The 24,264-nt window shown below is 46.9% G+C and overlaps 2 protein-coding genes and 1 long non-coding RNA gene across 9 annotated transcripts in view; 1 reads left to right on the top strand and 2 right to left on the bottom strand.

Annotated features, from left to right (window-relative positions):
* Positions 1 to 13,997, top strand: part of ZRANB1 (zinc finger RANBP2-type containing 1) — a 47,670-nt gene extending 33,673 nt beyond the window's left edge. Inside the window, exons 8-11 of the mRNA XM_061364103.1 lie at positions 3,555 to 3,675; positions 4,512 to 4,641; positions 9,962 to 10,191; positions 11,138 to 13,997. Of these exons, the coding sequence (XP_061220087.1) occupies positions 3,555 to 3,675; positions 4,512 to 4,641; positions 9,962 to 10,191; positions 11,138 to 11,356 (700 nt within the window). The 3' untranslated portion in view covers positions 11,357 to 13,997. The remainder of the gene's footprint in view (positions 1 to 3,554; positions 3,676 to 4,511; positions 4,642 to 9,961; positions 10,192 to 11,137) is intronic.
* Positions 1 to 24,264, bottom strand: part of LOC133218066 (uncharacterized) — a 228,851-nt gene that overhangs the window by 100,419 nt on the left and 104,168 nt on the right. The gene's annotated exons all lie outside the window — the stretch shown is intronic.
* The window catches only part of CTBP2 (C-terminal binding protein 2), a 140,718-nt gene continuing 132,592 nt past the window's right edge, over positions 16,139 to 24,264 (bottom strand). For all 7 annotated transcript variants that reach the window (XM_061364108.1, XM_061364110.1, XM_061364111.1 and 4 more), the window contains 6 exons: positions 23,906 to 24,112; positions 22,587 to 22,801; positions 21,478 to 21,608; positions 19,891 to 20,018; positions 18,376 to 18,493; positions 16,139 to 17,011 (listed from right to left, as the gene is read on the bottom strand). In XM_061364108.1, the coding sequence (XP_061220092.1) occupies positions 16,831 to 17,011; positions 18,376 to 18,493; positions 19,891 to 20,018; positions 21,478 to 21,608; positions 22,587 to 22,801; positions 23,906 to 24,112 (980 nt within the window). In that variant the 3' untranslated portion in view covers positions 16,139 to 16,830. The remainder of the gene's footprint in view (positions 17,012 to 18,375; positions 18,494 to 19,890; positions 20,019 to 21,477; positions 21,609 to 22,586; positions 22,802 to 23,905; positions 24,113 to 24,264) is intronic.

Raw genomic sequence — 24,264 nt, 5'->3', positions numbered from 1 at the left:
CTCCAGTGCCTAAAGGGGCTGCAGGAAACTTGGAGAGGGGCTTGGGACAAGGGCCTGTAGGGACAGGCCAAGGGGAATGGCTTGAACCTGCCCGAGGGGAGACTGAGCTGAGCTCTTAGGCAGAAGCTCTTCCCTGTGAGGGTGCTGAGGTGCTGGCACAGGGTGCCCAGAGAAGCTGTGGCTGCCCCATCCCTGGCAGTGCTGAAGGCCAGGTTGGACACAGGGGTTTGGAGCAAGCTGCTCCAGTGGAAGGTGTCCCTGCCTGTGGCCTGGGTTGGAGCTGCATGAGTTTTAAGGTCCCTTCCAACACAAACCAGGCTGTGGTTATAGTTGAAGACAAGAGAAATATTATCAGCAGATACACTAGAGAAAGAGCAAGAGGACTGGCTCTGTGTGCAGTGCAGGAGTGGCTTTTGTGATTGCTGTTCCCAGCTACCTGCTGTTTGGAGAAAACTCCCCAAATTAGCACCCAGAGCTGGATTCAAAGAAGTGGTGCTTTAGTAACAATTCTCCCGAGAATCCAAATGAATCTGTCACTACTTCAGAGCTGTTTATAGTGGAGCACACATCTCAACCAGGCAGGAATGTCCCTGGCATCGCAAGCAGTTCCCCTGCAGCCAGAACAGAAACTTATGATAGATAAGGTTTTGTTCCTTATGGTAACAGAACCGAGTGTGGTGTCTAAAAACATGCTATGGAGATTTAAACCAATCTTTGAAATTGTTAGTGTTAACTGTTGTTGGCTTACTGCTGTGTCTAACATAATCCTCATTATTTAGTGTGTGTTAAATCTAGGTAAGCTTTTTAGTTCATGGTCTAGACAGAATTTGCATTTTACTCTGAATTTACTTAATCTTTGTTGGTAGCACAGGGCTTTTTTAAACAGATTAATTTGTTCCTGTATAGTTTTTTGAATACAGTTGCCTACCTCCTGTCTGGATAAGCTTGTTTGCTGGTTTGCTATTGGAAGTATTAGTGCAGGTTTTAATACAGATGTCTATAGAGCTGCCTCCTTTATAACATCTGCTCTGTCTGCAGAGGGTGTTAGTGATGGGAATTGTTGAAGAATCCGCTGACATGGTGGTGATACCAGGATCAGACTCTAGTCAATTCCTTTCAAAAAGTCCAGATTGAGGGTATGAGAAGCCTTTAAGTTCTGTTGTAAGTTCATGGAACCACAGAACCCTGGAATGGTTTGTGTTGGAAAGGACCTTGAAGTTCATCCAGTTCCAGCCCCCTGCCAGGGGCAGGGACACCTTCCACTAGAGCAGCTTGCTCCAAGCCCCTGTATCCAACCTGGCCTTGAACACTGCCAGGGATGTGACATTGATCGTCCTGTACTTGCTGTATAGATTCCATATGGGATGATCCATTTACTTCTAATTCTGTGGGCTTGGACGTGTAACAGACAGGAAGTGATACTATCATCACTAGCTTGAATCATAGGTGTTGAAGGAATAGGCTCTTAAATGCAGTCACTAGTCTCAACAACAGTGTGCTCTGACTTTCATCTTGTGGAATTGATCTTCAGAGCCTTCACAAGGTGCTTAAAAATGGGTATTTTTATAGTCAGACATGGAACATTCATGTACCTCATTTGGCTGCTTTTTGTTATGTTTGTTTAGATGCTGAACAAAGGAGAATCTGTTTTCTAGAGACATTCCAGTGTCTGGTACCCAGAGGAAGCTCGGTAGTGCAGTTCTCAGGGGCTCTGGCCTGTGAAGCCTTTTCCAACTCCCCTTTGAAATCGCTACACTACTTTAGTTTATGCTTTTTGTCCCTTTTTTTATTCCACCATTAGCTTCTGGTGGAGAGCAGGCACATGCCCCAAGCTGGCTTTCAGATTTTACATTTTCTTCATTACAGATGCATTCAATTCACTTGTGTTAAACTGAAAACTCTGTTTTAAATGAGATTAAAACCTTGAGCTGTGGCTTGTGTCTGCAAGACTGTGAATATCTGTAGGTAACTGTGTCTATGGCTGACTAACTCGAAGAAGAAACTTCTTTAGGATAATGTTTTCACAGTAGTTCTTTTGGGCTTTTTCTTCAGTTCTTCCATTGTCTTTTCCTTTTTTCCTTGTGTGCTCTTGCTCTCTGTGTCCTCCTTTCAGGAGACCTGACATTTGATTCATTTAGCACAAGGTGTTTGCTTAGAGATTTCCTGGGGGAAACAGGCAAGATAACTCTCAGCTGCAAAAAGGGAAGCAGTTGATGTGTTTGGCTAGGAACTGGAATGTGGATCCAGAAGATTCCCTGTGGATGAATTACAGTGAGTGAGCACATAGACCTGTCAAAATGTCTTACTAATGGGTCTTTTAAGCCATGCAGAGGTTTGAGTTATACTTGGGACATCCAACCTGGTTGGTGATGGCTGTTCCCTGTGCCAGGATTTTAGGGTGATAACATCTTTACTGAAAGCAAAGGAAAGGTTTTTTCCACACACACTCCCTGCTTGTTAATTTTGTCAGATTTTAATTAAATGAGTTCATTTCAATGACTTTTTTAATAAGCTGAACTTCAGAATGGTTTCTTTGTGTTCACAGTAAAGGCCATTGTTTCCGAGTTGGCTTAGCACTCTTCACTAAATCCATGTTCCCAATATGAAGTTGTGGCCTTTCCATAGTGCGGTGATCAGCCCAAGTTTAAAACTCCAGAAAGCCAGAAGCTGCTTTTTAATGTGTAGGTTATTTTTCTTTGGAATTCATTAAGAAATATAAAACGCTGGGACTAAGCTAGTGTACAAAAATGATAATTTTAACTGAAATATAGAAGTCTTGTGACTTTATAATCAGTGTAAACCTGATCAATCCCATTTGCTATGTCAGTTCTTACCTATGCTGCTTTATAACTATTCCATATCATGTGAAATGACCATACTACATACTCTTTGCTCCAAAACCTGATATAAACCAGCTTCTCCCTCTCAACCATGTTTGAAGTTGACAGAATCCTGGAATGGTTTGCGTTGGAAAGGACCTTAAGATCATTCTGTTCCAAACCTGTGCCATAGGCAGGAATGCCTCATGCTAGACCATGTCGCCCAAGGCTCTGTCCAGCCTGGCCTTGGACACTGCCAGGAATGGAGCATTTACATGAGTACTTTGGAGTTAACTGGCTCATGCTATGGTCAGCAATAGAAAGTACTTGTACTGTTTGTGTGAGCAGAGTAAGCAGTTCCTCTTATGTGAAATAGGATGTCTAAGTTATGTTCCCTGTACATCAACACTTACATAAGCCTAAATAAGGCTTCAAAAGAGCTATTATAAGGAGTACCGATCTAGCCAGAAGCCTGTTAGGAGCTGGCATCTATTGCGGTGTCTTTGCTGTAGGCATTGTGACTCCAAGTGATTTCTTCAGTGAGAATTACCAAGTGGAGTCTCCTGAAGGTTAAAAACACAACAAAATCCAGTTTTCCTGACGCACACACTCTCTTTCTTCCTTCTTTATAGACTTGGGATAAAGGATTACAAGGGTTGAGTATTGCTATCACATGTATATGGTGACTGAGTAATTATTTTTCTGTACCCTTTTTCTCTCTCCCTAACATTTCAGGTTCTACACACGCTGGAAAGAGTGGGAATCGTGGTATTCCCAAAGCTTTGGTTTACATTTCTCATTGCGAGAAGAACAGTGGCAGGAAGATTGGGCATTCATACTCTCTCTTGCGAGTCAGGTATGAAAACTGCTTCAGAAGACGGCTGTTAGATGGGTTATTTTGATCTCTGAAGAGAAATTCTAACAACTTGAATTGTTCTTCATGTAATAAGGAAGAATTCCTCTTAAGCCAGCAGTGTTAAAGCGTGACTGGGTAGACTCTTCTGCCGGGATGGAAAGCTTCATTTAAAGTCCTGATTTTGGAGCTTACCATTAAGCAGTACAGTACAAAGTATGGGTCTTCTGGTGTCAATATAGAATAAACAGATACACACTTGTCTGTTTTGTGTCATGATCCTAGTTCTAACTACACTTACTCCTAGAACATTCCTTCAAATCTAAGCTTACACTGCTTAAACTTCAGCAAGCTGCTATACTACATTCTCCTCCAAAAGGAGATTTACATTCCTATAAGCTTCCAAATGCTGGGATATTTTTAGTCCTCTTTTTAAGTATAACCATGATTTTAGTGCTTTTTTTCTTGTGATTGCTTTTGAATGTGCTCTTTTCCCGTCATCAAAAGGTTATTTCCCTTAACCTGTCCTCTGATGAGTGAATTGCTGTTATCTTTACAATTGCATTACATAGAGTCTCACGTCTAACTGGGGAATTAAATATGTTAGATTAAATCTGGGCAATGGGACAGATAATTACTACTGACAGATTAAGTTCCTGTGCAAGCTGCAATGTTTTTGCTTATTTCCAACTGATATGTAATAGTCTTCCAGTCTTTCATTTTCCCTGTCAAAGTTGCATCACTCTTAAAAGCATTTTCTATCTCAAATTGGAGCCTGTATTTCAAAGCAAAAGATAAGTTCTGTTTCGAGTAATGTCTTTTCTTTGTGTTTGCTTCAGCCTGGAGCGAGTTTGGAGCAGACACACATTTTTGTACTTGCACATATTCTTAGAAGACCAATTATAGTTTATGGAGTAAAATACTATAAGAGTTTCCGAGGAGAAACATTAGGATATACCCGCTTTCAAGGTAAGCTTTCTGGTTTCAAATTCCCCTTTAAAAAAAACTATAAATCATAAAGGAAGTTGAAAGGAGAGTGGCATTAATCAACCGAGTAGAGCAGAATGGGATTCTGTTGCAGGTAATATTCATTAGCTATTAAAAAGAACAAAACAGTCCCTTCAGACTTGCAGGTTTGCATTGTATAGTGGGAATGCTGCCTGTAGGCAGAGTAAAAATGTGTTTTGACTTCCACTCAACATGCCATTAGTCTATAATTTATATAAAATGCTGTGATTGTGAAAACATATCAAAAGTTGTCTGCTGTAAGACACAAGAGCTTTGAATGAGATTTCAAATTCCATTCTGTTGTGGTACTAATGGCTGTAAATGTTCATGGCAGGGAGTTGGAACTGGATGATCTTGAGGTCCTTTCCAACACAAACTGTTCTGTGATTGTATGATTCTGGAAACTACACTGCGTTAAGCATTTCCTGAAGGAGGCTCATAAAGCTGGGAGTGAGGCAGGCACAAGGACTTTGCACTGACAGCTTTCTCACCAGAGAGATGGTGGTACCTGCTGGGTGTCATTTCCAGGGTGAAGGGCAATGTGTCATCACTCCACAGCACTGTGGGAGGTGATGGTGAAGTGGCCCTTAAGAGCAGTGAAAGGTAGCCACCCTTAAAACAAGGGGCAAGAAGGGTAGAGAAGGTAAAGTAGGGTAGAGAATGATAAAGATGAAGGGTTTTTTGGTAGTTGGTTAAGAGATGAAAGATAGAATGTATGCCATAGAGGCTGAGAAGGAGGGAATTCTGTTCATAAATGCTCTAGCAACAGTTATATAAGGTAAAATAATAGATAATTTAGTTAGGAGAGACTTCTGACAAAGGCATGTAGTGATGGAACAAGGGGAATGGCTTGAACCTGCCAGAGGGGAATCTGAGCTGAGCTCTTAGGCAGAACTCCAGAAGGGTGTGAGGGTGCTGAGGCGCTGGCACAGGGTGCCCAGAGAAGCTGTGGCTGCCCCATCCCTGGCAGTGCTCAAGGCCAGGTTGGACACAGGGGCTTGGAGCAAGCTGCTGTAGTGGAAGCCTATGGCAGGGGCTGGAACTGGATGAGCTTTAAGGTCCCTTCCAGCACAAACCATCGTAGGGTTCTACATCAGTCTCACTTTCTGCAAAAAAAAAAGGTGAATTCCATGATGTAGTTAAAATGAAGTCTTAAAAATTTGTGTTCCAGTAGTTCACACTTTACAGCAAGTGTGATACTGACCTATTTCTGAAGTAGTACTATAATTTTGCATAGCTTGATCAGGTTCTTTCTGACCATTTCTCCTCCCAGTTTTCTGAGCAAACAGTCCAACTATCCATAACATAAATATGAAGATCTTAACTCAGTCCAGTTTTCCTAAAATGTATGTCTGTAGAAGATATGTGTTCTATTTTGCATGTTAAATATGTGTTTGGGTGAGTTTACTCTGTATTAGGTGCTTGAATCCCCACTTTTTTGCTGGGCTGCACCCCCAGAGCATGAGCAGCGAGGGAGGGGAACCTGCCTCTCTGCTGTGCTCTGGGGAGACCCCCCCTGCAGCCCTGATCCAGCTCTGGGGCAGCAGCACAAGAGGGATGTGGAGCTGTTGGAGCGAGGCCAGAGGAGGCCATGGAGATGCTGCGAGGGCTGGAGCAGCTCTGCTCTGGAGCCAGGCTGAGAGAGCTGGGCTGGGGCAGCCTGGAGAAGAGAAGGCTCCTGAAGGGGAGACCTTAGAGCAGCTCCAGTGCCTAAAGGGGCTGCAGCTGTGTTATAGGGTGTTTGGGTGCTTGCTTTGCCCATAGTTCATCTTCCTGGTGTCAAGTATTAATCTGTTTCATGACTGTCCTACAGGTGTTTTCACCAGTGCATCACTGTTGATTTACACATTAGTAGAGGACTTCTTCTATCTATTTTTCTATCTATCTGCTATCCATTATTTATCTAAAACATGTATTTTTCTGGTGTTAAAAAAGCATGCTAACTTTGGAAGAAGGCAAACCCATTATGTACAGAAGAATTCCAAGCTGTGGAGTTCATGTCAAATGTGTAACCTGTTCTAACCTGTGAAGCTGTTTGGCTTGAAGCTTTGTCACTGCCCCAAACTTACATGTGAGGAAATGAAATACTTTGTTGAAGAGTGTAAGAATTTGGTAGTTTTGTAGTTAACATGTGGAAGTTTTCTTCTGTTTGAGCTGATGAAGGCTGGGAAGGAACAGTTATTCATGTGATACAGATCTGACACTTCAAGTTTGCATTGCTTTTAATACTAAGGGTGAGTGGTTGTGAAGTGCTTTTATTTCATAGATTGGGCTTTGAGGCAGACAAGTGTTACATGGCCTGAATATGCTGGGATTATTCTCTTGCTCTGTGGAACAACCTTTTCCTAGATGTGGGTTTCCAGGAATTCAGCCTGACAAGTGTTTGACTTGTGATTGCTTGTCACAGGCTGCATCCATCCATCCATCCATCCCTGGGCACACACACCACTGGGAGCAGGTGAACCAGGGAGTCCTGTGTCACATTACCTGGAGTTCTATCCCTGTCCAGCCACATTTTTGTGGTTAATGTTGTGCTAATTCAGCAGCACAGCTGAAAGCAGACAGCCACCAGACTCAGAGTAGTGTGTGCTGCCAAGACAAGTCTACTGTAAATAGTCCAAGGCTTGCTGTTCTGGGCTTGTGTGTGAGCTTTGCTTAGCACGTGCCCCTTAGTGAAGGTTGGAGGAGTGCTTGGGCTTCTTTGGCTTGCATCCTGTCACTGTTTAAGATCATACTGACCAAGAAAGAAAGAGAAAAGAGAGACTGTGGGTTCTTGGGCTTGTTCAGCCTGGAAAAGAGAAGGCTTAGGGAAGCCTTTATAACAGTCATCCAGTGCCTAAAGGGGCTACAAGAAACCTGGAGAGGGGCTTTGGACAAGGGCCTGTAGGGACAGGCCAAGGGGAATGGCTTGAACCTGCCCGAGGGGAGACTGAGCTGAGCTCTTAGGCAGAAGCTCTTCCCTGTGAGGGTGCTGAGGCGCTGGCACAGGGTGCCCAGAGAAGCTGTGGCTGCCCCATCCCTGGCAGTGTTCAAGGCCAGGTTGGACACAGGGGCTTGGAGCAAGCTGCTCCAGTGGAAGGGGTCCCTGCCCGTGGCAGGGGTTGGAGCTGGAGGAGCTTTAAGGTCCCTTCCAACACAAACCAGTCTAGGATTCTGTGATTCTGACTTTCTGAAGAGGAGGGATAAGTGGTCGTCTTGAGGGTGCTGATGCCTTTGGTTCTGAGAGGCCTCAGTAAGCTAACAAATATGTATATAGAAAGCACAATCCTATTTAAATGAAGCTTATAATATACATGAATTTGTTTCCAACCCTTGCTGCTTGATTGTTTTGCTGATGTTTGATGCTGAAGATGGGGAAAAATGTTTATGAAGTTGATTCTCTGAGTGTGCCTGCAGAATGAATTGCCAGGAATTGAGATAGTTTTCATTACATTTGACTGTTAAGTGTGTTGTCTCCAGTGTAACTTTGGATTTTGACCAGGTGTTTGGTCCTTTCCCTAAATGTAGAGGCTTGAAATGTTCTAGTTAACACTTGCCCCTTCTGCATCTTGTGTTTAGCATTGGGTTACAGTGAGATGTCACTGTAATGGGAATGGGAGGAAGGAAGCACAGAAGGTATTAAATGAGTTTGTTCTTAGATCTGGATGGTGTAAAAACTTGCGTGAACCTTAATCTAAAAGAAATAGACTTTAGGTGTTTCTTGATTACCAATTGAAGAATAGGGGACAAATACTTATCAGTACCCCCACTAATTTTTATTGCAGCAAACTAAGTTCTAAACTTAAATAAAACCTCAAACCAGCCCCCCTGCTTGAGGTTTCCATTTTAGCGCTGCCCTTCCATCTCCATGGATGCTGGAGGAGAAGTGAAGTGCCTTGTTTTGCTGCAGTGCCTGTTCCCAACTTGCTGGCAGCAGCTGTACGAGGAGAGGTTGCTATGCTACATGTGCACTTAAGTTTATGCGTGGCTATTTTTAAGCTGTCACAAGGTAAGGACTGCTCCTGCTGAAGCTGTCTTGCAGCAGAACACACCAAGAACTAGTTCTGTTCTTAGAGGAAAGGATTGTGAGTTTGAGACTTCATGGGAATTACTGTCTTTACTGCTGAAAATGAGGAGGAAAAGAGCAGTTTCTTCCAGAGTCAGTGACATCAGTGATCTGAGTAAAATAGTCTCAGCTTTTGGTGTGTTCTTCAGTCATTTATGGAGGCTAGAGATGAGAATTGATGTGGCTTAATTTAATCTGTGAATACAGCATTTGTAAGAAGTCCTGTTGTCTCTGGGATGAGCCACGTGTTTAGAGGCTGAATAGCATTCAGTGCAGTAACTTACTTTAATAAGTTTTGTAAGCAGATGGTGGAATTTGTGTTCTGGTAAAAATAGACATTTGCCTGAGCTTTCATTTCTGTGATCCACAATCTCATTCCTTTTTCATTATACATCTTTCTTTTTAAGAAGAGTTGCCAAATATAAGACTGCTTTTCTAACCTTGTGTTTTGTTCATCACTGTACTACAGACCAGACTTTAGGGGAATGGGGTATTGGTTGGAATTGTAATGACTTTGATATCTATACTTGTACTGTTGTGGAGATACTTTTCTAATGTCATGTTAACCTCATAATAATGAGCTGTACTGTAAAGTGTGACCTGTATGAGTGTTGACCAAACCAGGTATGTTTGAAATCCCAGGCTGCTTTGTGTTGGAAGGGACCTTAAAGCTCACCCAGCTCTAATCCCTGCCATAGGCAGGGACCCCTTCCACTGGAGCAGCTTGCTCCAAGCCCCTGTGTCCAACCTGGCCTTGAGCACTGCCAGGGATGGGGCAGCCACAGCTTCTCTGGGCACCCTGTGCCAGCGCCTCAGCACCCTCACAGGGAAGAGCTTCTGCCTAAGAGCTCAGCTCAGTCTCCCCTCGGGCAGGTTCAAGCCATTCCCCTTGGCCTGTCCCTACAGGCCCTTGTCCCAAGCCCCTCTCCAGCTTTCCTGCAGCCCCTTTAGGCACTGGAGCTGCTCTAAGGTCTCCCCTTCAGGAGCCTTCTCTTCTCCAGGCTGCCCCAGCCCAGCTCTCTCAGCCTGGCTCCAGAGCAGAGCTGCTCCAGCCCTTGCAGCATCTCCATGGCCTCCTCTGGACTCACTCAAGCAGGTCCAAGTCCCTCTTGTGTTAGGGCCCCCCAAGTGTTTGTATCTTGCTGCTTTTAGCTGAAAGCAAAAGTTTTGTATGAAGATTACTCACTGTTGAATGCTGCAGTTCTGAATCTCACCCGTTCTTTTGATTTCTCATAGGTGTGTATTTGCCTTTGTTATGGGAACAGAGTTTTTGTTGGAAAAGTCCTATTGCTCTGGGCTACACAAGGGGCCATTTCTCTGCTCTGGTTGCCATGGAGAACGATGGTTATGGCAATCGTGGTGCTGGTGCTAACTTGAACACTGACGACGACGTTACTGTTACTTTTCTACCCTTGGTGGACAGCGAGAGGAAATTACTGCACATTCACTTCCTTTCTGCTCAAGAGGTAAGAAGTTACCTTAGAAGTACCACAAGAAGTACTACAGGGTCTGGTAGCCTTTGTCATGGGTGCTTATGAAACTCTGGCCTTAGCAATGTTTGTCGCCCCGTAGGGCTCCCTGCAGTTCAGAGAACTACAGGGAGTGTGTGGTTCTGTTTGTTTGATACTTCACCATCATTTGAGGGGATTCTGAAAGACATTTCCCACTAATTTGCTCATTTATAGCTCTGGAAATTCAGTGTAACTTCGCTGCATGTGAATACAAGGGAAGAAGATCCAGAAATAAGGATTCTCTAACTAATGTGAGACTAAAATAGACCTTTTTTTCCTTAAAAGGATGCAGCACAAATATAGGCCAGTAGTTACAGCCTCTTCTACCTCTTTCTAATGCAGTTCAACTCATTTCTTCTTGAATAGCTATAAAGACAGTGAGCACACTTCAGTAAAGTGTGTGCATGGGGGAAGGGAGGGTTGGAAAACATGAAGTTATTGCATTGTCCTTAAAGGAGAAAAAATATGGAGTTTATGTCTAGAGAGGGGTATTTTTTAGCAATTCCCGGATTTCCTATATCTTACAAGAGGGAGGCTTTCATGTCAAGAACTGTTAGGCCCCCCAAAACTGCTTTGTAAAGCCAGAAGGCTTTTAGGACTTACCCTCCTATGGTGCCTACCATAAATAATTAGCTGAAATATAGGAAGGCTGTATTGGGAACACATTGTGAAGGCTTTAGAAGGGAAGACAAGCTGGAGAACATGTGCAGAACCTTCACATTTTGGTTAAAACACAGTGTGCATCAGTGTTTGGCTCTGACTCTTGGCTGCAGTGGTTTGCTAAGCCTTGAAAAGGAGCCACATTGCTCCCCTTGGCCTGGGTATATCAGAGTATCGCAGGTGGCTCGCTTGTAGTTGGTTTTGATGTTTGAAGCCTCAATCTGTTTTCTCTCCCCCAAAGATAGGGAATGAGGAGCAGCAGGAAAAGCTGCTTCGGGAGTGGCTGGACTGCTGTGTGACAGAAGGAGGGGTCCTCGTGGCAATGCAGAAAAGCTCTCGCAGGCGCAATCATCCGCTGGTCACCCAGATGGTAGAGAAGTGGCTCGATCGCTACCGACAGATCCGCCCGTGTACATCCCTTTCCGATGGTGAGGAAGATGAGGATGATGATGATGAATGAAAAAATGGAACAGAAAACGACCAGCACAGGGTGTCTGAGCCGGAGTTAGCATTGTGCTCTAGCAGTTCATTGTGGAATGACCCCATTCTAGGGGAAAAGTGCTGGAAAGGATTTTTCTAACCAGCATGGAGAGAGTCTAAAGCTCATCTGCTGCGTGAAGAGAGCAAAATGGGCTGGACTACAGTTTGTATAGAGACAGAATGAAACAAAACCCACCTAATTTTATTATCAAGATGGAAAAGAAAGAAACCTTTTTCTTTCTGATTGTAAATCTGTCTATAAATGTCCCGCATGTGGTTGTGTAAGAGGTTGTGTAATAGGAAGAGTATACCAGCATCCTAATTATTGCGACGAGATATTACAAAGAAGGGCACTTAGGAAAGCACATGGTATATAGATGGATCTCTTCCTTCCGAGGTTCTTTTGCAGTAGAACTTGGTATTCTGCATCACCTTTTAGCTACTCTGACCCATTTCTTTTGCCAGGCCCTTTGATGTGAAATCTCACTCGTGCCCAGGTCAGACGGTGAGGTTTTCTCTTTTTGGTTTGCACAAAATCTCCACAGCAAGACATGAGCAAAAATCCATTCATTACTTTACTAATCCCTTAGTTACTGCTGTGCCCATATAATAAAACTCTACAGAACAAACTGGAAGAGAAGCTAAATTTTTCCTTGAGTGAAATGATTTGTCTCCTGAAAAAGGTTTTGTTTTGGGTTTCTCTTTTCTTTGCTTTTAATTTTAACTTCTAATAGTGAGTAGGTTCCTTTCCGTATACATAAGAATATTTATTCAGAGAAGTGACCTAAAATATGGGGATTTGATTCCAGTGAGCATACACTAAACATAAATATGTGAAATTGGAGAACTTGGACACGATTTGAGGTTCATGTTGCCAGAACTCCATCTTGCTGTGATACAAACTCTTTCTCATATAATCATTTCTTCATTCACCAACATAGACATTGCTGCAAATGAACGAACACCTTCCTAAAGGGTTACTCCTTGGTCAGGAAATGTAGTGATGAGAACACACTTGGCAGTTCTGATTAAAAAGACGAATCTATGCTAAAAAAGTTGTTTTTTAAAGCACTGTGTTATATATTTCTCAGCCTGTAAACCTGGGAATTTCTTGCATGTTGATTGATGTGGCCATACTTAAACTTCTGTAAGTTCCTAAGACTGTAAGTTCAGAGTATATTCTCCAAGTAGATATTTTATTATATTTGATAACTTTAGCCATGTAACCTGTAATGGATAAAGTTGATCTAAAAATCTCACTTCCAACACTAAAGGTTAATGCCAGTTTTTACATAGTGCAATTCAGGTTGGCTTGAAAAGCACTTTGGATGGTGTGGTGGTTGACTAAGGAATTTTGCCGTAGCTGAGATTTGTTTTCATTTAGAATTTGGAAAGAAGCCCCATAGCACCTATTTTTATGTAGTTCAGAGCTATGGAAACCCTGAGGAACTTGCTGCTTTTTCTTCCAAATGCTGCTTAGATGGTGTTGAAATGTGCACAACTCTGACAGAAACTTGGTGACGACACCAAAAGTATAGAGATAACAGAGTACTGTATTAACTTAGCAATTGTCCCATCACAGATTCCCTTTTGGTTTATGACGAAATGTCTTCACCTCTTTTAGTTTTGGCCATTAGATCTCCTCTGATGGGTGCATGCACAAGTTTTCAGGTTGAAGAATGCATGCTTATCTGCGATGTACGTGTGATCTACCCGAGCTGAACAGAACCGCAGATACTAAAGAGGTTCCTCACCAGCTTATGGTCCTGTTTGAAGTTTGGTTTCTAAATTGGTATATTTTTATTTCATCCCTTTTCTTCCCTTGCACTGAAATCCCTTGACACCTTGTCTAGCTGAGGATGCAGAGTTTCTGTCAGGGGAGCTGAACATGGAGTAAGCTGGGATGAGAATTCCTGTGATCTGAGCTGATGGTGTTGTGGCACAACCCAGTGCGAGGCTGTGGAGGTCCTTCTAGGTCAGGACTTAAGCACATCAGGTTTAGTTCTTACTCAGCAACCAGATCACTGTGAATTCAGATCTGAGCTTACCAGGAGCGGCTTCCCTGGGCAGACCATTTGAATGGACAGGAGCAGCTCCTGCCTTCAGTAGGCTCCTTCGAGGGGTGTGCAAAACACTGTGCAGTGTTAACATCCCACCCACCCTTTGCTTTCTGTAGTACTGTTCTGTTGAAGGAAGTGAAGCTTCCTTGTAACACAGGGAGAACAACCAATGTGAAAGCCTACCTTGAGCCAATTTGATGAGCAACACCTCTCGTTACCTCCTGTTGCTGTGTGTGGGCACCTGTGTTGTGGCCCAACCATCCCCGTCCCCATCCAGCACCGCACCAAGCAGAAGTTCACCGTGCAGCCAGTCCAGCTCTATCTGAAAGCATGCACCACGCTCGCCTAGTTCTGGTCTGAGAGGACAAGTCCTGGTACTTCAGAGCTCTTGGCTTCCTTGATCATTATTGTTTTGTTCTGATGTGCTGTAAAATGGTCTGTTCAGGTTTAACACGCTTCACGGGCCATTTCGGAACTGGTGAAGTGTCTTTTACAGAATCAAAGTAATCCAAACCTCATGTACCTGTAGATTAAAGAGATGCAAACCCCTGCTTTGTGCTAGCACGGTCGTCAGTGTACATTAATGTGTACATTAATTAACTTCTCTCCTTGGATTACAGACTTGAGGGGTAATAGATCCCAAGACTAATTTGCAGATGCTACCTTGCAGCTTGCTGGCAAGTTCTGCTCTCTTGGCCAAGTAGGTGCACATCAAATTGGGTTCCTCAGTGTTAACTTTCCTCATAACTATTGCAGATGCTTTCCTAGCACAGAACTTGGCTTTTCATTGCTACCTCCTTTACAGCTGGTTGAATTTTTTTTTTCCCTTATTTTATTTACAAATTCCTCAGTGGAAATCCCTGTATTTCTTTTGGTTTTAATCTATTAAAATTTAGTAATTCTGATTCTTCCACAGTGCTGCTGCATGGCTTATGGCAAATGTTACTAGATCGTCTTTACTCCATTAACAAAATGGGTTTGTGTGCATGTGGAGACCCTTATTAAGTGCTGCTTTCCCTTTTTTCCACTTTCCACAGAACCCCAGCCAGGTTTGGGTTGGAAGGGACCTTAAAGCTCATCCAGTTCCAGCCCCTGCCACAGGCAGGGACCCCTTCCACTAGAGCAGCTTGCTCCAAGCCCCTGTGTCCAACCTGGCCTTAAGCACTGCCAGGGATGGGGCAGCCACAGCTCCTCTGGGCACCCTGTGCCAGCGCCTCAGCACCCTCACAGGGAAGAGCTTCTGCCTAAGAGCTCAGCTTAGTCTGCCCTTTCAGGTTAAACCTAAATCAAAGTACCAGAGCTGGTTTAAAACAACACTAAAGCTTTGTCCTCTTGGTTTGCACCATCATTTCAGCATTTCCCAACCCCCTTCTCTGTGACTAATCTCTTGTGTCCTCAGGATGGCTCATAGTGTTCATGGATCATCACTGATGTGCTGTTCCTCACTGACACAAAGTGGTCACTCATCTGTAGAAGGTGACCTCATTTTTCATGTGTGAAGCTGGTATTTAGTTTTCAGTTTAATTTAAAGCAAACAGAATACACAGTTTTGTACCCTGGACACTCCTTGGTTTCAGTATTGTTTCAGTCTCTAGCTCCATGTGTGCTGGCACGGATGCAATGTGGAATCAAAAGAGCAGGTATTCCTGTAGCAAGGCTCAAAGCCTCGGCCCCTCTTGGCCATGATTTCAGCTTGGTTCCTGTGTGCTTTCTTAATGTTTCATTTCTTGAGTACATGCATGAAACTCTGGGGCATAGCTGCTTTTGTACCTTAACAGGAACCATCTGAGCTGTTTTCCACCGAGGCTGTGTGTGATTAATATCAAGTATTCACAGGTTAGAGCTTTTCAGTTTATAAATAGCACCACCTGAATGTCAAGATAAGAAACTGAAGTCCCTCAGTAGCAGTTTTACAACCAACCCGTACCCACAAGCTTGACCCAAGTCCCCGTGGCACTTCTGGAAGCCACGGACCATCATCACCTTCTGTTGCCCATGCTTGTGAGCGCTGAAGTTACTTAAGGAGGACTTACCTACTGTCTGTGTGTCTCCAGAGGAGGGTACAGCACAACCAGAGCTCCGACCTCGCGGAAATGATAGGAATTTTATCACTTTTTTTTATTGAAAACTGCACTGACCGCTAAATGTCCACCTTTACAAGAAACAAATACAGGACCGGTAACACACTAAAACAAAACGTACTGCTGATAGCCATCGGGTTGTGTGGTTTCTTTTCTGGTTGCTTGGGACAGCTTCAGGTATTCTGTTATGTCACGGAAACAGGAGTGTACCCATACAAAGGCTCAACATCGGCCATCTCTTAAAAACAAAAAGGCGATGCTTCACAAAAGACTATGAGTATAACATGTAACTAAGTTGATACAAATCTAAGAGGATTTGTTAAAATCAGTCACATCTAATAGCACGTGGTCCAAATGTTCTTGTATAAAATAGCACGTGAAGAAAAGAAGACTTTTTTTTTTTACCCATGTCTAAAAAAGGGGGGGTTTGTTCAGAGACAGTCTGACAAGTTACCATAAAAAGTGTTTCCTGAGACATAAGGAAATGCAACATTATTCTTGAGCCCTTTTCCAGCTCAAGACTTCTTTTTTTTTTTTCTTTCCACTTGATAAAATAGCTGCAGATTTAAAACTGAGAAAATATATTTGAGTACAAATAGTGTGAAACTTAATACTTCTCTCTTTTTTTTTTTTTCCTTTTTTTTACTTTTTTTTTGTCTTGCATCATTGCAGGGCAGAGGTGGATGCACAGCTACTTTATTCAGTGTATGGGGCAGTTGTTGGGTTCTTCCTTTAGCTTTTAGCAGGGCAGTGGCCATTCCCTTTCTGCCCTCCTCATCCCATGGATCCCAGCTTAAGCCTGGCAGGAGAACTTCCATTACTGGCCCTATGATTATTAGGATGTTTTTCCTCTAAGCCAGGCCTAACGCTTCCTGTTGGAAGAGGTGACCAGATCCAGGAGTAAGGAAAGGGCTGAAGCCGCATCCGTGTTAACTCCGCAGTGATGGCTGAGCGCAGCGGTTTGAACGCTGGTGCAGAAGCTCTGCCCTTCCCAATGAACTAAAGGTGAGGGGAAAGAATCTCTCTTTATTCATGTGATTGATGCACAGATGAAGGAAACTGAACACACAAGAACAGAAGTTGCTCATTCATGGATCACATCCGAGTTTTCAGCGCTTCAGTTGAGGTGACTTCTTCAGGCCTTCTCCCCATTGACCCGCTGTCGCTTTGTGGGGAACAGGGGAACATCAATGATGCGTCTGTCCAAAAGGAACGTTACAAATGTCGTATCAAATGCTTCCTTTAGTCCGTGGATAACTTCTTTTCCAATGTCTCTTGGTCCTAAGTTTATGGAGTGCTTTTTAAATTAGCTGCTATTGCTCGTTGGGATGTTCCCTGTTGTCCCCGTGTTTTGTGGGCTGGTTTGGAGATGGCGCTTGGGAAGGATGTGCCACTGTGGGGAGGTTGTGAGTGACAGGGATGCCGCCGGGAATGATGCCCTCCATAGCTGCCGGTATTCCTCCCGGTGCCACACTGACCATCCCAGGTGGATACCTGGGAGAGGGGACACAGAGAGGCAGGTTGGGCATCCCAGAGACTACAGAGGAGACAGGCAGAGATCCCATTGCTGGTTTCCTTATCAATTACAAGAGGCAGCTCAGTGTTAAACCAGTTCCACTGTGTTCCATGTGAGTGTCCTCCACTCTGACACCAGGACTGCACCTTGTTCTCCACCTCCTAACAGGCTCTTGAACCATAAAGAAACCTCTGTGTTGTAAAACTGGGTAAGGGATGACCCTGCACGCTCTCTGAAGCACCACACGCTAGCATGCTCTTACTCATCCCTGTGAGTACCTTTGAACATGTACACCTGGCTGTAAGTTATCCCTCTATGGAAAGTGAGCTGCATCTTCCTCATGTAACCAGAGAGCACAGCTGAAAAGCAGGGTTGGATCTAGCCCATCTCCCTTCCTAAGAGCAGGGTGAGTGGTCCAAACCATGACACTAAAGGAGAATCTCTCCACCTGTATGCAGGGAAGATGAGACAGGGGGCAAGGAGGCCAAAACTCTCTGAGGGCCCCAGCCACAAGCAGCTCCCTCCAGCCACCATCTCCTTAGGGAAGAGTGGAGGGAAAGGGAGGCTCGACCTGCCCATGGGTGGGGTGAGCTGATCCCAGGTACCAGCTTATAGGGATTCCAGGCCCATGGCTCTGGAGGAGCTTGAGCCTGGATGAAGCACCTGGCAGAGGCAGAGATTAAGGCCGTAAGGGATAAGGGCATCATCACCCTTGTGTTACGGAGCAGGACCATGGGGATGCTTTCACCAGGTCTACACATTCTGCTGGTCAAAGTGAGCATTTTTGCTCCAGTGAATTGCAGGGGTGTTTTGGTATCGAGTACTTTTGGCAATGGTGATCTGCTGAAGGGTGCCTGTGCTCCAGCTAAGTCCTCATACCTCATATCTCCTATCAGCATCCTTTGAGCTCTCCAAAGGGGAGCAGTAAGTAACCCTAATTCCTGGGATTTAGATGGGAATGAGCCTACCTGACTATGGGCTTATGGGTGGAGTTTCCCCCCTACCTCATTGCCTGGTGAATTCTGTTTAGAAGTTCCATCTGCCTGCTCATGGCCCTGCTGGGGGGGTCCCAGCACTAACAGTGGTGCTGTACAAGTGGCTGCTGGCCCAGCAGAATAGAGGCTTTATGAGCAAGAGGCTTCCTAACCCCGTGGTTACACCAAGCATCTCTTGTAACCCCAGCGCTGTGACTGTGGTCCCCAGGGAGGGGGATCCCGGCCACCAGCTCAGCCAGCACAGAGGGTCTTTGTTACAGGGCTTTAAGGCTCACTTTATAGCCGGAACCCCAAATCCATCCCCTGCGCAGGCAGGGGAGCTGCAGGGCTCCTGTTCCCCGCTTTACCTGTACGTGGCACCATTGAGCTCCGGATGGATCGCCTGCTGATCTATTACTGACCACGGAGCCGTCGTGACAAAGAATTCCTTATTGACGCAGTTCCTTAGGCTTTCTGGGATGCGCCCTGGAGTTGGCAAGAAAGGGAAGTTAAGTGTGTGTCAGGAGGGTCCCAGCTTCAGCACCCTCACATATACACACACACACACTAACTATACAGATATATAACTATGTGTATATGTATAGTTATTTGTAATATATATTGTTATTGTAGATATTCTACATACACTATATATATGTTACACTATTAGTGTGTATATATATGTGTGTGTATATATATAGTTTGTGTGTATGTATATATATGTGTGTGTATATATATATATATATATATAAAACCATAGAACAGTTAGGGTTGGAAAGGACCTTAAGACCATCTGGTTCCAACCCCCTGCCATGGGCAGGGACACCTCACACTAAACCATGGCACCCAAGGCTCTGTCCAACCTGGCCTTGAACACTGTCAGGGATGGAGCATTCACAACCTCCCTGGGCACCCATTCCAGTGCCTCACCACCCTCACAGGAAAGAATTTCCTCCTTATATCCAATCTAAACTTCCCCTGTTTCAGTTTTAACCCATTACCCCTTGTCCTATCACTACAGTCCCTAATGAAGAGTCCCTCCCCAGCATCCCTATAGGCCCCCTTCAGATACTGGAAGGCTGCTCTGAGGTCTCCACGCAGCCTTCTCTTCTCCAGGCTGAACAGCCCCAACTTTCTCAGCCTCTCCTCATATAGAAGGTTCTCCAGCTCCCCTCAATCAATCAATATGTACATATATATATATAATCATATATAGTATATATAGTTACTGTAAAGGATAGCGATAAAAATCCCATATCCCTTGTTTCATGAAGAGATTTTGGCCATCCTGAGGTGCAGGGTTGGAGACCCCATCCCAACTCTGCTTTAGGAAACATTGCTCCCGTGACCCACTGCTTTCAAAGCAGGGGCTGCCCCAACATGAAGCTGTGCCTTCCACGTTAACATGAAGCCTTCCATGTGAACAAGTAAGGCAGTTTTAGGACCAGACAACCACTTATTTGCTGTAATACCCTGACCCCCACCCTGGGGCATGCTCAGTTACTGCACTTGGACACAGGGACCTTGCCTCCTTTGAGGCTGGGTTTGGCATGCTGTCTGTGATGCTCTGCAGCATCTTTTGGGTTAGCACCGTTCAAAGGGCAGCAATTATTGCAGTCATTCCCAGTCACAGCCATCAGTCTTTGCCACACTGCACAACCGCCCCACTGATGTAAAGAACCAAACCCAAACCCCACAAAACCCCCTCACCAACCACCAGCACACCCGAAGGACACAAAGGTAAAGCTTGGTTTCTCAACTCTTGTACTGGGAGGACAATGGGATCCAACCCGTTTTCCCAGTGTCCTGCAGGGACACGGCCATGGTGCAGCCCCATCCCTGCCCCTCCTGCTCCCGTTCCAGCACCCACACGGGCTGGGTACCTGTGATGGCACGCCGGATTTCAGTAGCAGCAGCTTCTCTCATCTCCAGGGACGCCTGCTCGCTGTACCAGGCAGTGTGAGGGGTACAGATTAAGTTAGGAGCATCTTTCAATGGGCCTTGAGCAAAGCTGGGAGCAGGGAGGGAAGAAAAAGACATTAACCCGTGTTTAAAGAGAGAGTAAAGGATGTCAGCATCAGCAAATGGCCTGCCCTATGTGTATGCAAGCCTCCTTCCCCAGCCCCTCACCCGTGGCTCCTGGGCTGGGGGCAGCCTGGCGGGGTCCTGCCAATCCCAAATAACCACAGAAGGAAAGGGAGCAGCTTCCAATATGAAAATACATCAAGCAAGAGCCAATAGGGCTGAAACCCAACCTGCTGCGGGTAGGGCTTAGTGCTCCCATGGGAATCACTGCTTGGGGTGTCCCTGCATCTGTAACCCTCATGCCACCCGAGCACACCGGTGTTACAGCGTGTTGGTTTTCCCAGCCCCGTGGGATTGCCCCATGGCGTGACCACCCTCAGGGTGCTGTGTGTTGGTGGTACCCCAAGGAACAGCCTCAGGGTGCTGTGTGTTGGTGGTACCCCAAGGAACATCCTCAGGGTGCTGTGTGTTGATGGTACCCCAAGGAACAGCCTCAGGGTGCTGTGTGTTGATGGTACCCCAAGGAACAGCCTCAGGGTGCTGTGTGTTGATGGTACCCCAAGGAACAGCCTCAGGGTGCTGTGTGTTGGTGGTACCCCAAGGTGGGTGTGTGTGTTGTGTGGTAGGGTGCTGTGTGTTGGTGGTACCCCAAGGAACAGCCTCAGGGTGCTGTGTGTTGATGGTACCCCAAGGAGCATCCTCAGGGTGCTGTGTGTTGATGATACCCCAAGGAACAGCCTCAGGGTGCTGTGTGTTGGTGGTACCCCAAGGAACAGCCGCAGGGTGCTGTGTGTTGATGGTACCCCAAGGAACAGTCTCAGGGTGCTGTGTGTTGATGGTACCCCAAGGAGCATCCTCAGGGTGCTGTGTGTTGATGGTACCCCAAGGAACAGCCTCAGGGTGCTGTGTGTTGATGGTACCCCAAGGAGCATCCTCAGGGTGCTGTGTGTTGGTGGTACCCCAAGGAACAGCCTCAGGGTGCTGTGTGTTGGTGGTACCCCAAGGAACATCTCAGGGTGCTGTGTGTTGGTGGTACCCCAAGTTGGGTGTGTGTGTTGTGGTGGGTGGGTGTGTGTACTCAGGGTGCTGTGTGTTGGTGGTACCCCAAGAAACATCCTCAGGGTGCTGTGTGTTGATGGTACCCCAAGGAGCATCCTCAGGGTGCTGTGTGCTGGTGGTACCCCAAGGAACAGCCTCAGGGTGCTGTGTGTTGGAGGTACCCCAAGGAACATCCTCAGGGTGCTGTGTGTTGATGGTACCCCAAGGAACATCCTCAGGGTGCTGTGTGTTGGTGGTACCCCAAGGAACAGCCTCAGGGTGCTGTGTGTTGATGGTACCCCAAGGAACAGCCTCAGGGTGCTGTGTGCTGGTGGTACCCCAAGGAACAGCCTCAGGGTGCTGTGTGTTGATGGTACCCCAAGGAGCAGCCGCAGCAGCAGCGGTACCTGAACGGTTCAGACTCGTGCACGTCGAGCGCAGCCCCTCGTATCCGTCCCTCCTTCAGGGCTTGTGTTAAGGCCTTCTCGTCCACCAGCCCCCCGCGTGCTGTGTTCACCAGGAACGCTCCCTGCCTCATCTGCCGGAGAGAGGAGAGTCAGCCTCATGCAGGGACCTGCTCCTACCCCATCCCGATGCAGCAGTGGGGACCCGGGGTGCCTCCATCCAGGACTGTACCTCATTTCCCATGCTGTGCTGCTGCGCTCCAGCCCCAAGCAATCCCCATCCCAGTGTATGTGGTTTGATAGAACCCCAGCCTGGTTTGGGTTGGAATGGACCTTAAAGCTCATCCAGCTCCAACCCCTGCCACGGGCAGGGACCCCTTCCACTGGAGCAGCTTGCTCCAAGCCCCTGTGTCCAACCTGGCCTTGAGCACTGCCAGGGATGGGGCAGCCACAGCTTCTCTGGGCACCCTGTGCCAGCGCCTCAGCACCCTCACAGGGAAGAGCTTCTTATATCCAATCTAAACTTCCCCTGTTTCAGTTTTAACCCATTACCCCTTGTCCTATCACTACAGTCCCTAATGAAGAGTCCCTCCCCAGCATCCCTATAGCCCCCCTTCAGATACTGGAAGGCTGCTCTGAGGTCTCCACGCAGCCTTCTCTTCTCCAGGCTGAACAGCCCCAACTTTCTCAGCCTGTCTCCATACAGGAGGTGCTCCAGTCCCCTGATCATCCTCGTGGCCTCCTCTGGGTTTCTACAGAAATCCAGCTCTGGGTGGCATTGGCAAACAAAGCCTGCTCCTGCCATTGCCACTACACCATGGGCACAGGGCTCACTTACCTGGCAGCACGCTACATCCCAGTAAACACAGTGGGGAGATAAATGGGCTACTGGGTGCAAGCAGCTAATGTGGAGGTAACCCACAGGCACCAAGGCAGCGGCCATCACCAGAGGGAACCCCGCTGAAGAGCAGAACATCTTGATCATGAGCAAGCTGCTCTAGTGGAAGGTGTCCCTGCTTGTGGCAGGGGGTTGGGACTGGATGAGCTTTAAGGTCCCTTCCAACACAAACCATTCCACGATCCTATGACCCTATGCACACAGGGTGAGTTACCTGCTTGATCGTGAAGTCGTTGATAAGGTGGTGGTTGTGTTCATTAAGGTTACAGTGCAATGAGACACAGTCGCTCTGGTAGAGCAGGTCCTGCAGCGTGTAGACCCGCTGGACCCCCAGGGACCTCTCGATCCCATCCTGCAGGTACGGGTCGTAAAAGATCACGTTGAAGCCAAACGCCTTGGCTCGGACCGCGACCGCCTGCGCAGTGCGACCTGTGTGCAAAGGGAGCAAAAAGGGGGGCTCATTTAACCCATTCCCACCTGCCCATTGAGCTCCTGACACCCCAGCATGGCCCTGGGCTCCTCGGAGGAACCATCCTCTGGGGTGCTGTGTCTAGCAAGGAGTGATGGAAAGGGAAGGCAGAAAGCTCCACCTTCTCTTTCAGACAGCTTCTTTGGGATGGGAGGTTTCCAGCCTCTGGCTGGTTAATTGGGCATGACAGAGACAACTGTCGTGGCTTGGAAGCAAAGGGCTGTGTGGATGCTGTGCTGGGGGAGGGCTGCAGCATCACTGGACCCACAGGCTGGGCAGGCTGGGTGTGCCCTGCGTGCCAAGCCTCAATGGTTTGGATGTCGGTTGTTCCAGCTGGGAGCAGTGCAGGGGCCCGGCACGTGCCTGGTTTGGGTGCACAGCGATGTCCCCCCATGCACACACACTCTTAATGCTGTGTCTGTGCCCCAGAGCTGCGCGGTTGACAAGGAGACATCAGGAGGGTGCCTGTGTGGGCAGCCAGATGTGAGCGCACAGCTGGGCACGTGCTGCCATCCTCACCCTGACCCTGACAAACTGACCCCAGTCTCCTGCTCCAGCCTCACCAAATCTCTGCTCTGTTTTGCATGTGAGAGGCCACCAAGTGCTGGATGAGCTGCTGCTCCCTCAATGCACCTCCTGACCCATCCTGTGATGGTTGGGCTTGGCTACCAATAGGGATACCCAGGAGGGCTGTCAGCAGAGGTGCTGCTACCTCTCATGCTGAAACTCTCTACAGCTATAGGTGAACTGAAGACATTGCTTTACTCCAGGATGGCTCAGGAGGAGCTGGGCTGGGGGTGCTGTGACTCAGGAATGGGTTTTGTGGGAGAGGATGGCAGCATTACCAGGTGCGGTCCTTCTTGGGCCCAGTGAAGGCTCACACAATGCATCGCCTTCCTCCCCCCCGTCCAGTGTAAGATGTTCTCTTTACGTCACATCAATAGTTCTGGTTTGGGAAATGCTCATTTTGGGTCCTTCAAAGGGCAGTCAATTGGTGCTGAGGACTCCTCAGCGGCTGAGCCCTGTGCCAGCACTGCACCACGTGCATCCCTGTGCCAACGTACCGAAGCCGATGAGGCCGAGCGTCTCCCCCCGGATGCGGGCGGCTCCGGAGGCCACCTCCCGGATCTGCTCCACGCTCTGCACCCTCGTGCCTTCCCGCAGCGCCTGGTAGAGCCACGTGTTGCGGCGGTACAGGTTGAGGACGTGGCAGATGGTGGAGTCGGCCGTCTCCTCCACCGCCGCCGATGGGATGTTGCAGACGGCGATCCCTGCGGAAGCAATGCCACAGAACGCAGCCATGGATTGGGGGGCAAAGCCCTTCACCCTCACGTCACCCAACTGCATCACTGCTTAAAGCAATGGAGTAATGGTTACTGAGGATGTGCATGGTTCAGGTGCAGCAGCCTGAAGTCTGTGCAGA

Source organism: Neopsephotus bourkii, unplaced genomic scaffold (genome assembly GCF_033783945.1).
Source record: "Neopsephotus bourkii isolate Nb327-2 ecotype Australia unplaced genomic scaffold, CSIRO-AGI_Nbou_v1 NB_1189, whole genome shotgun sequence".
Classification (NCBI taxonomy): Eukaryota; Metazoa; Chordata; class Aves; order Psittaciformes; family Psittacidae; genus Neopsephotus; species Neopsephotus bourkii.
The sequence above is the reverse complement of the archived record's forward strand: the minus strand, read 5'-3'. Positions and strand labels throughout refer to the sequence as shown.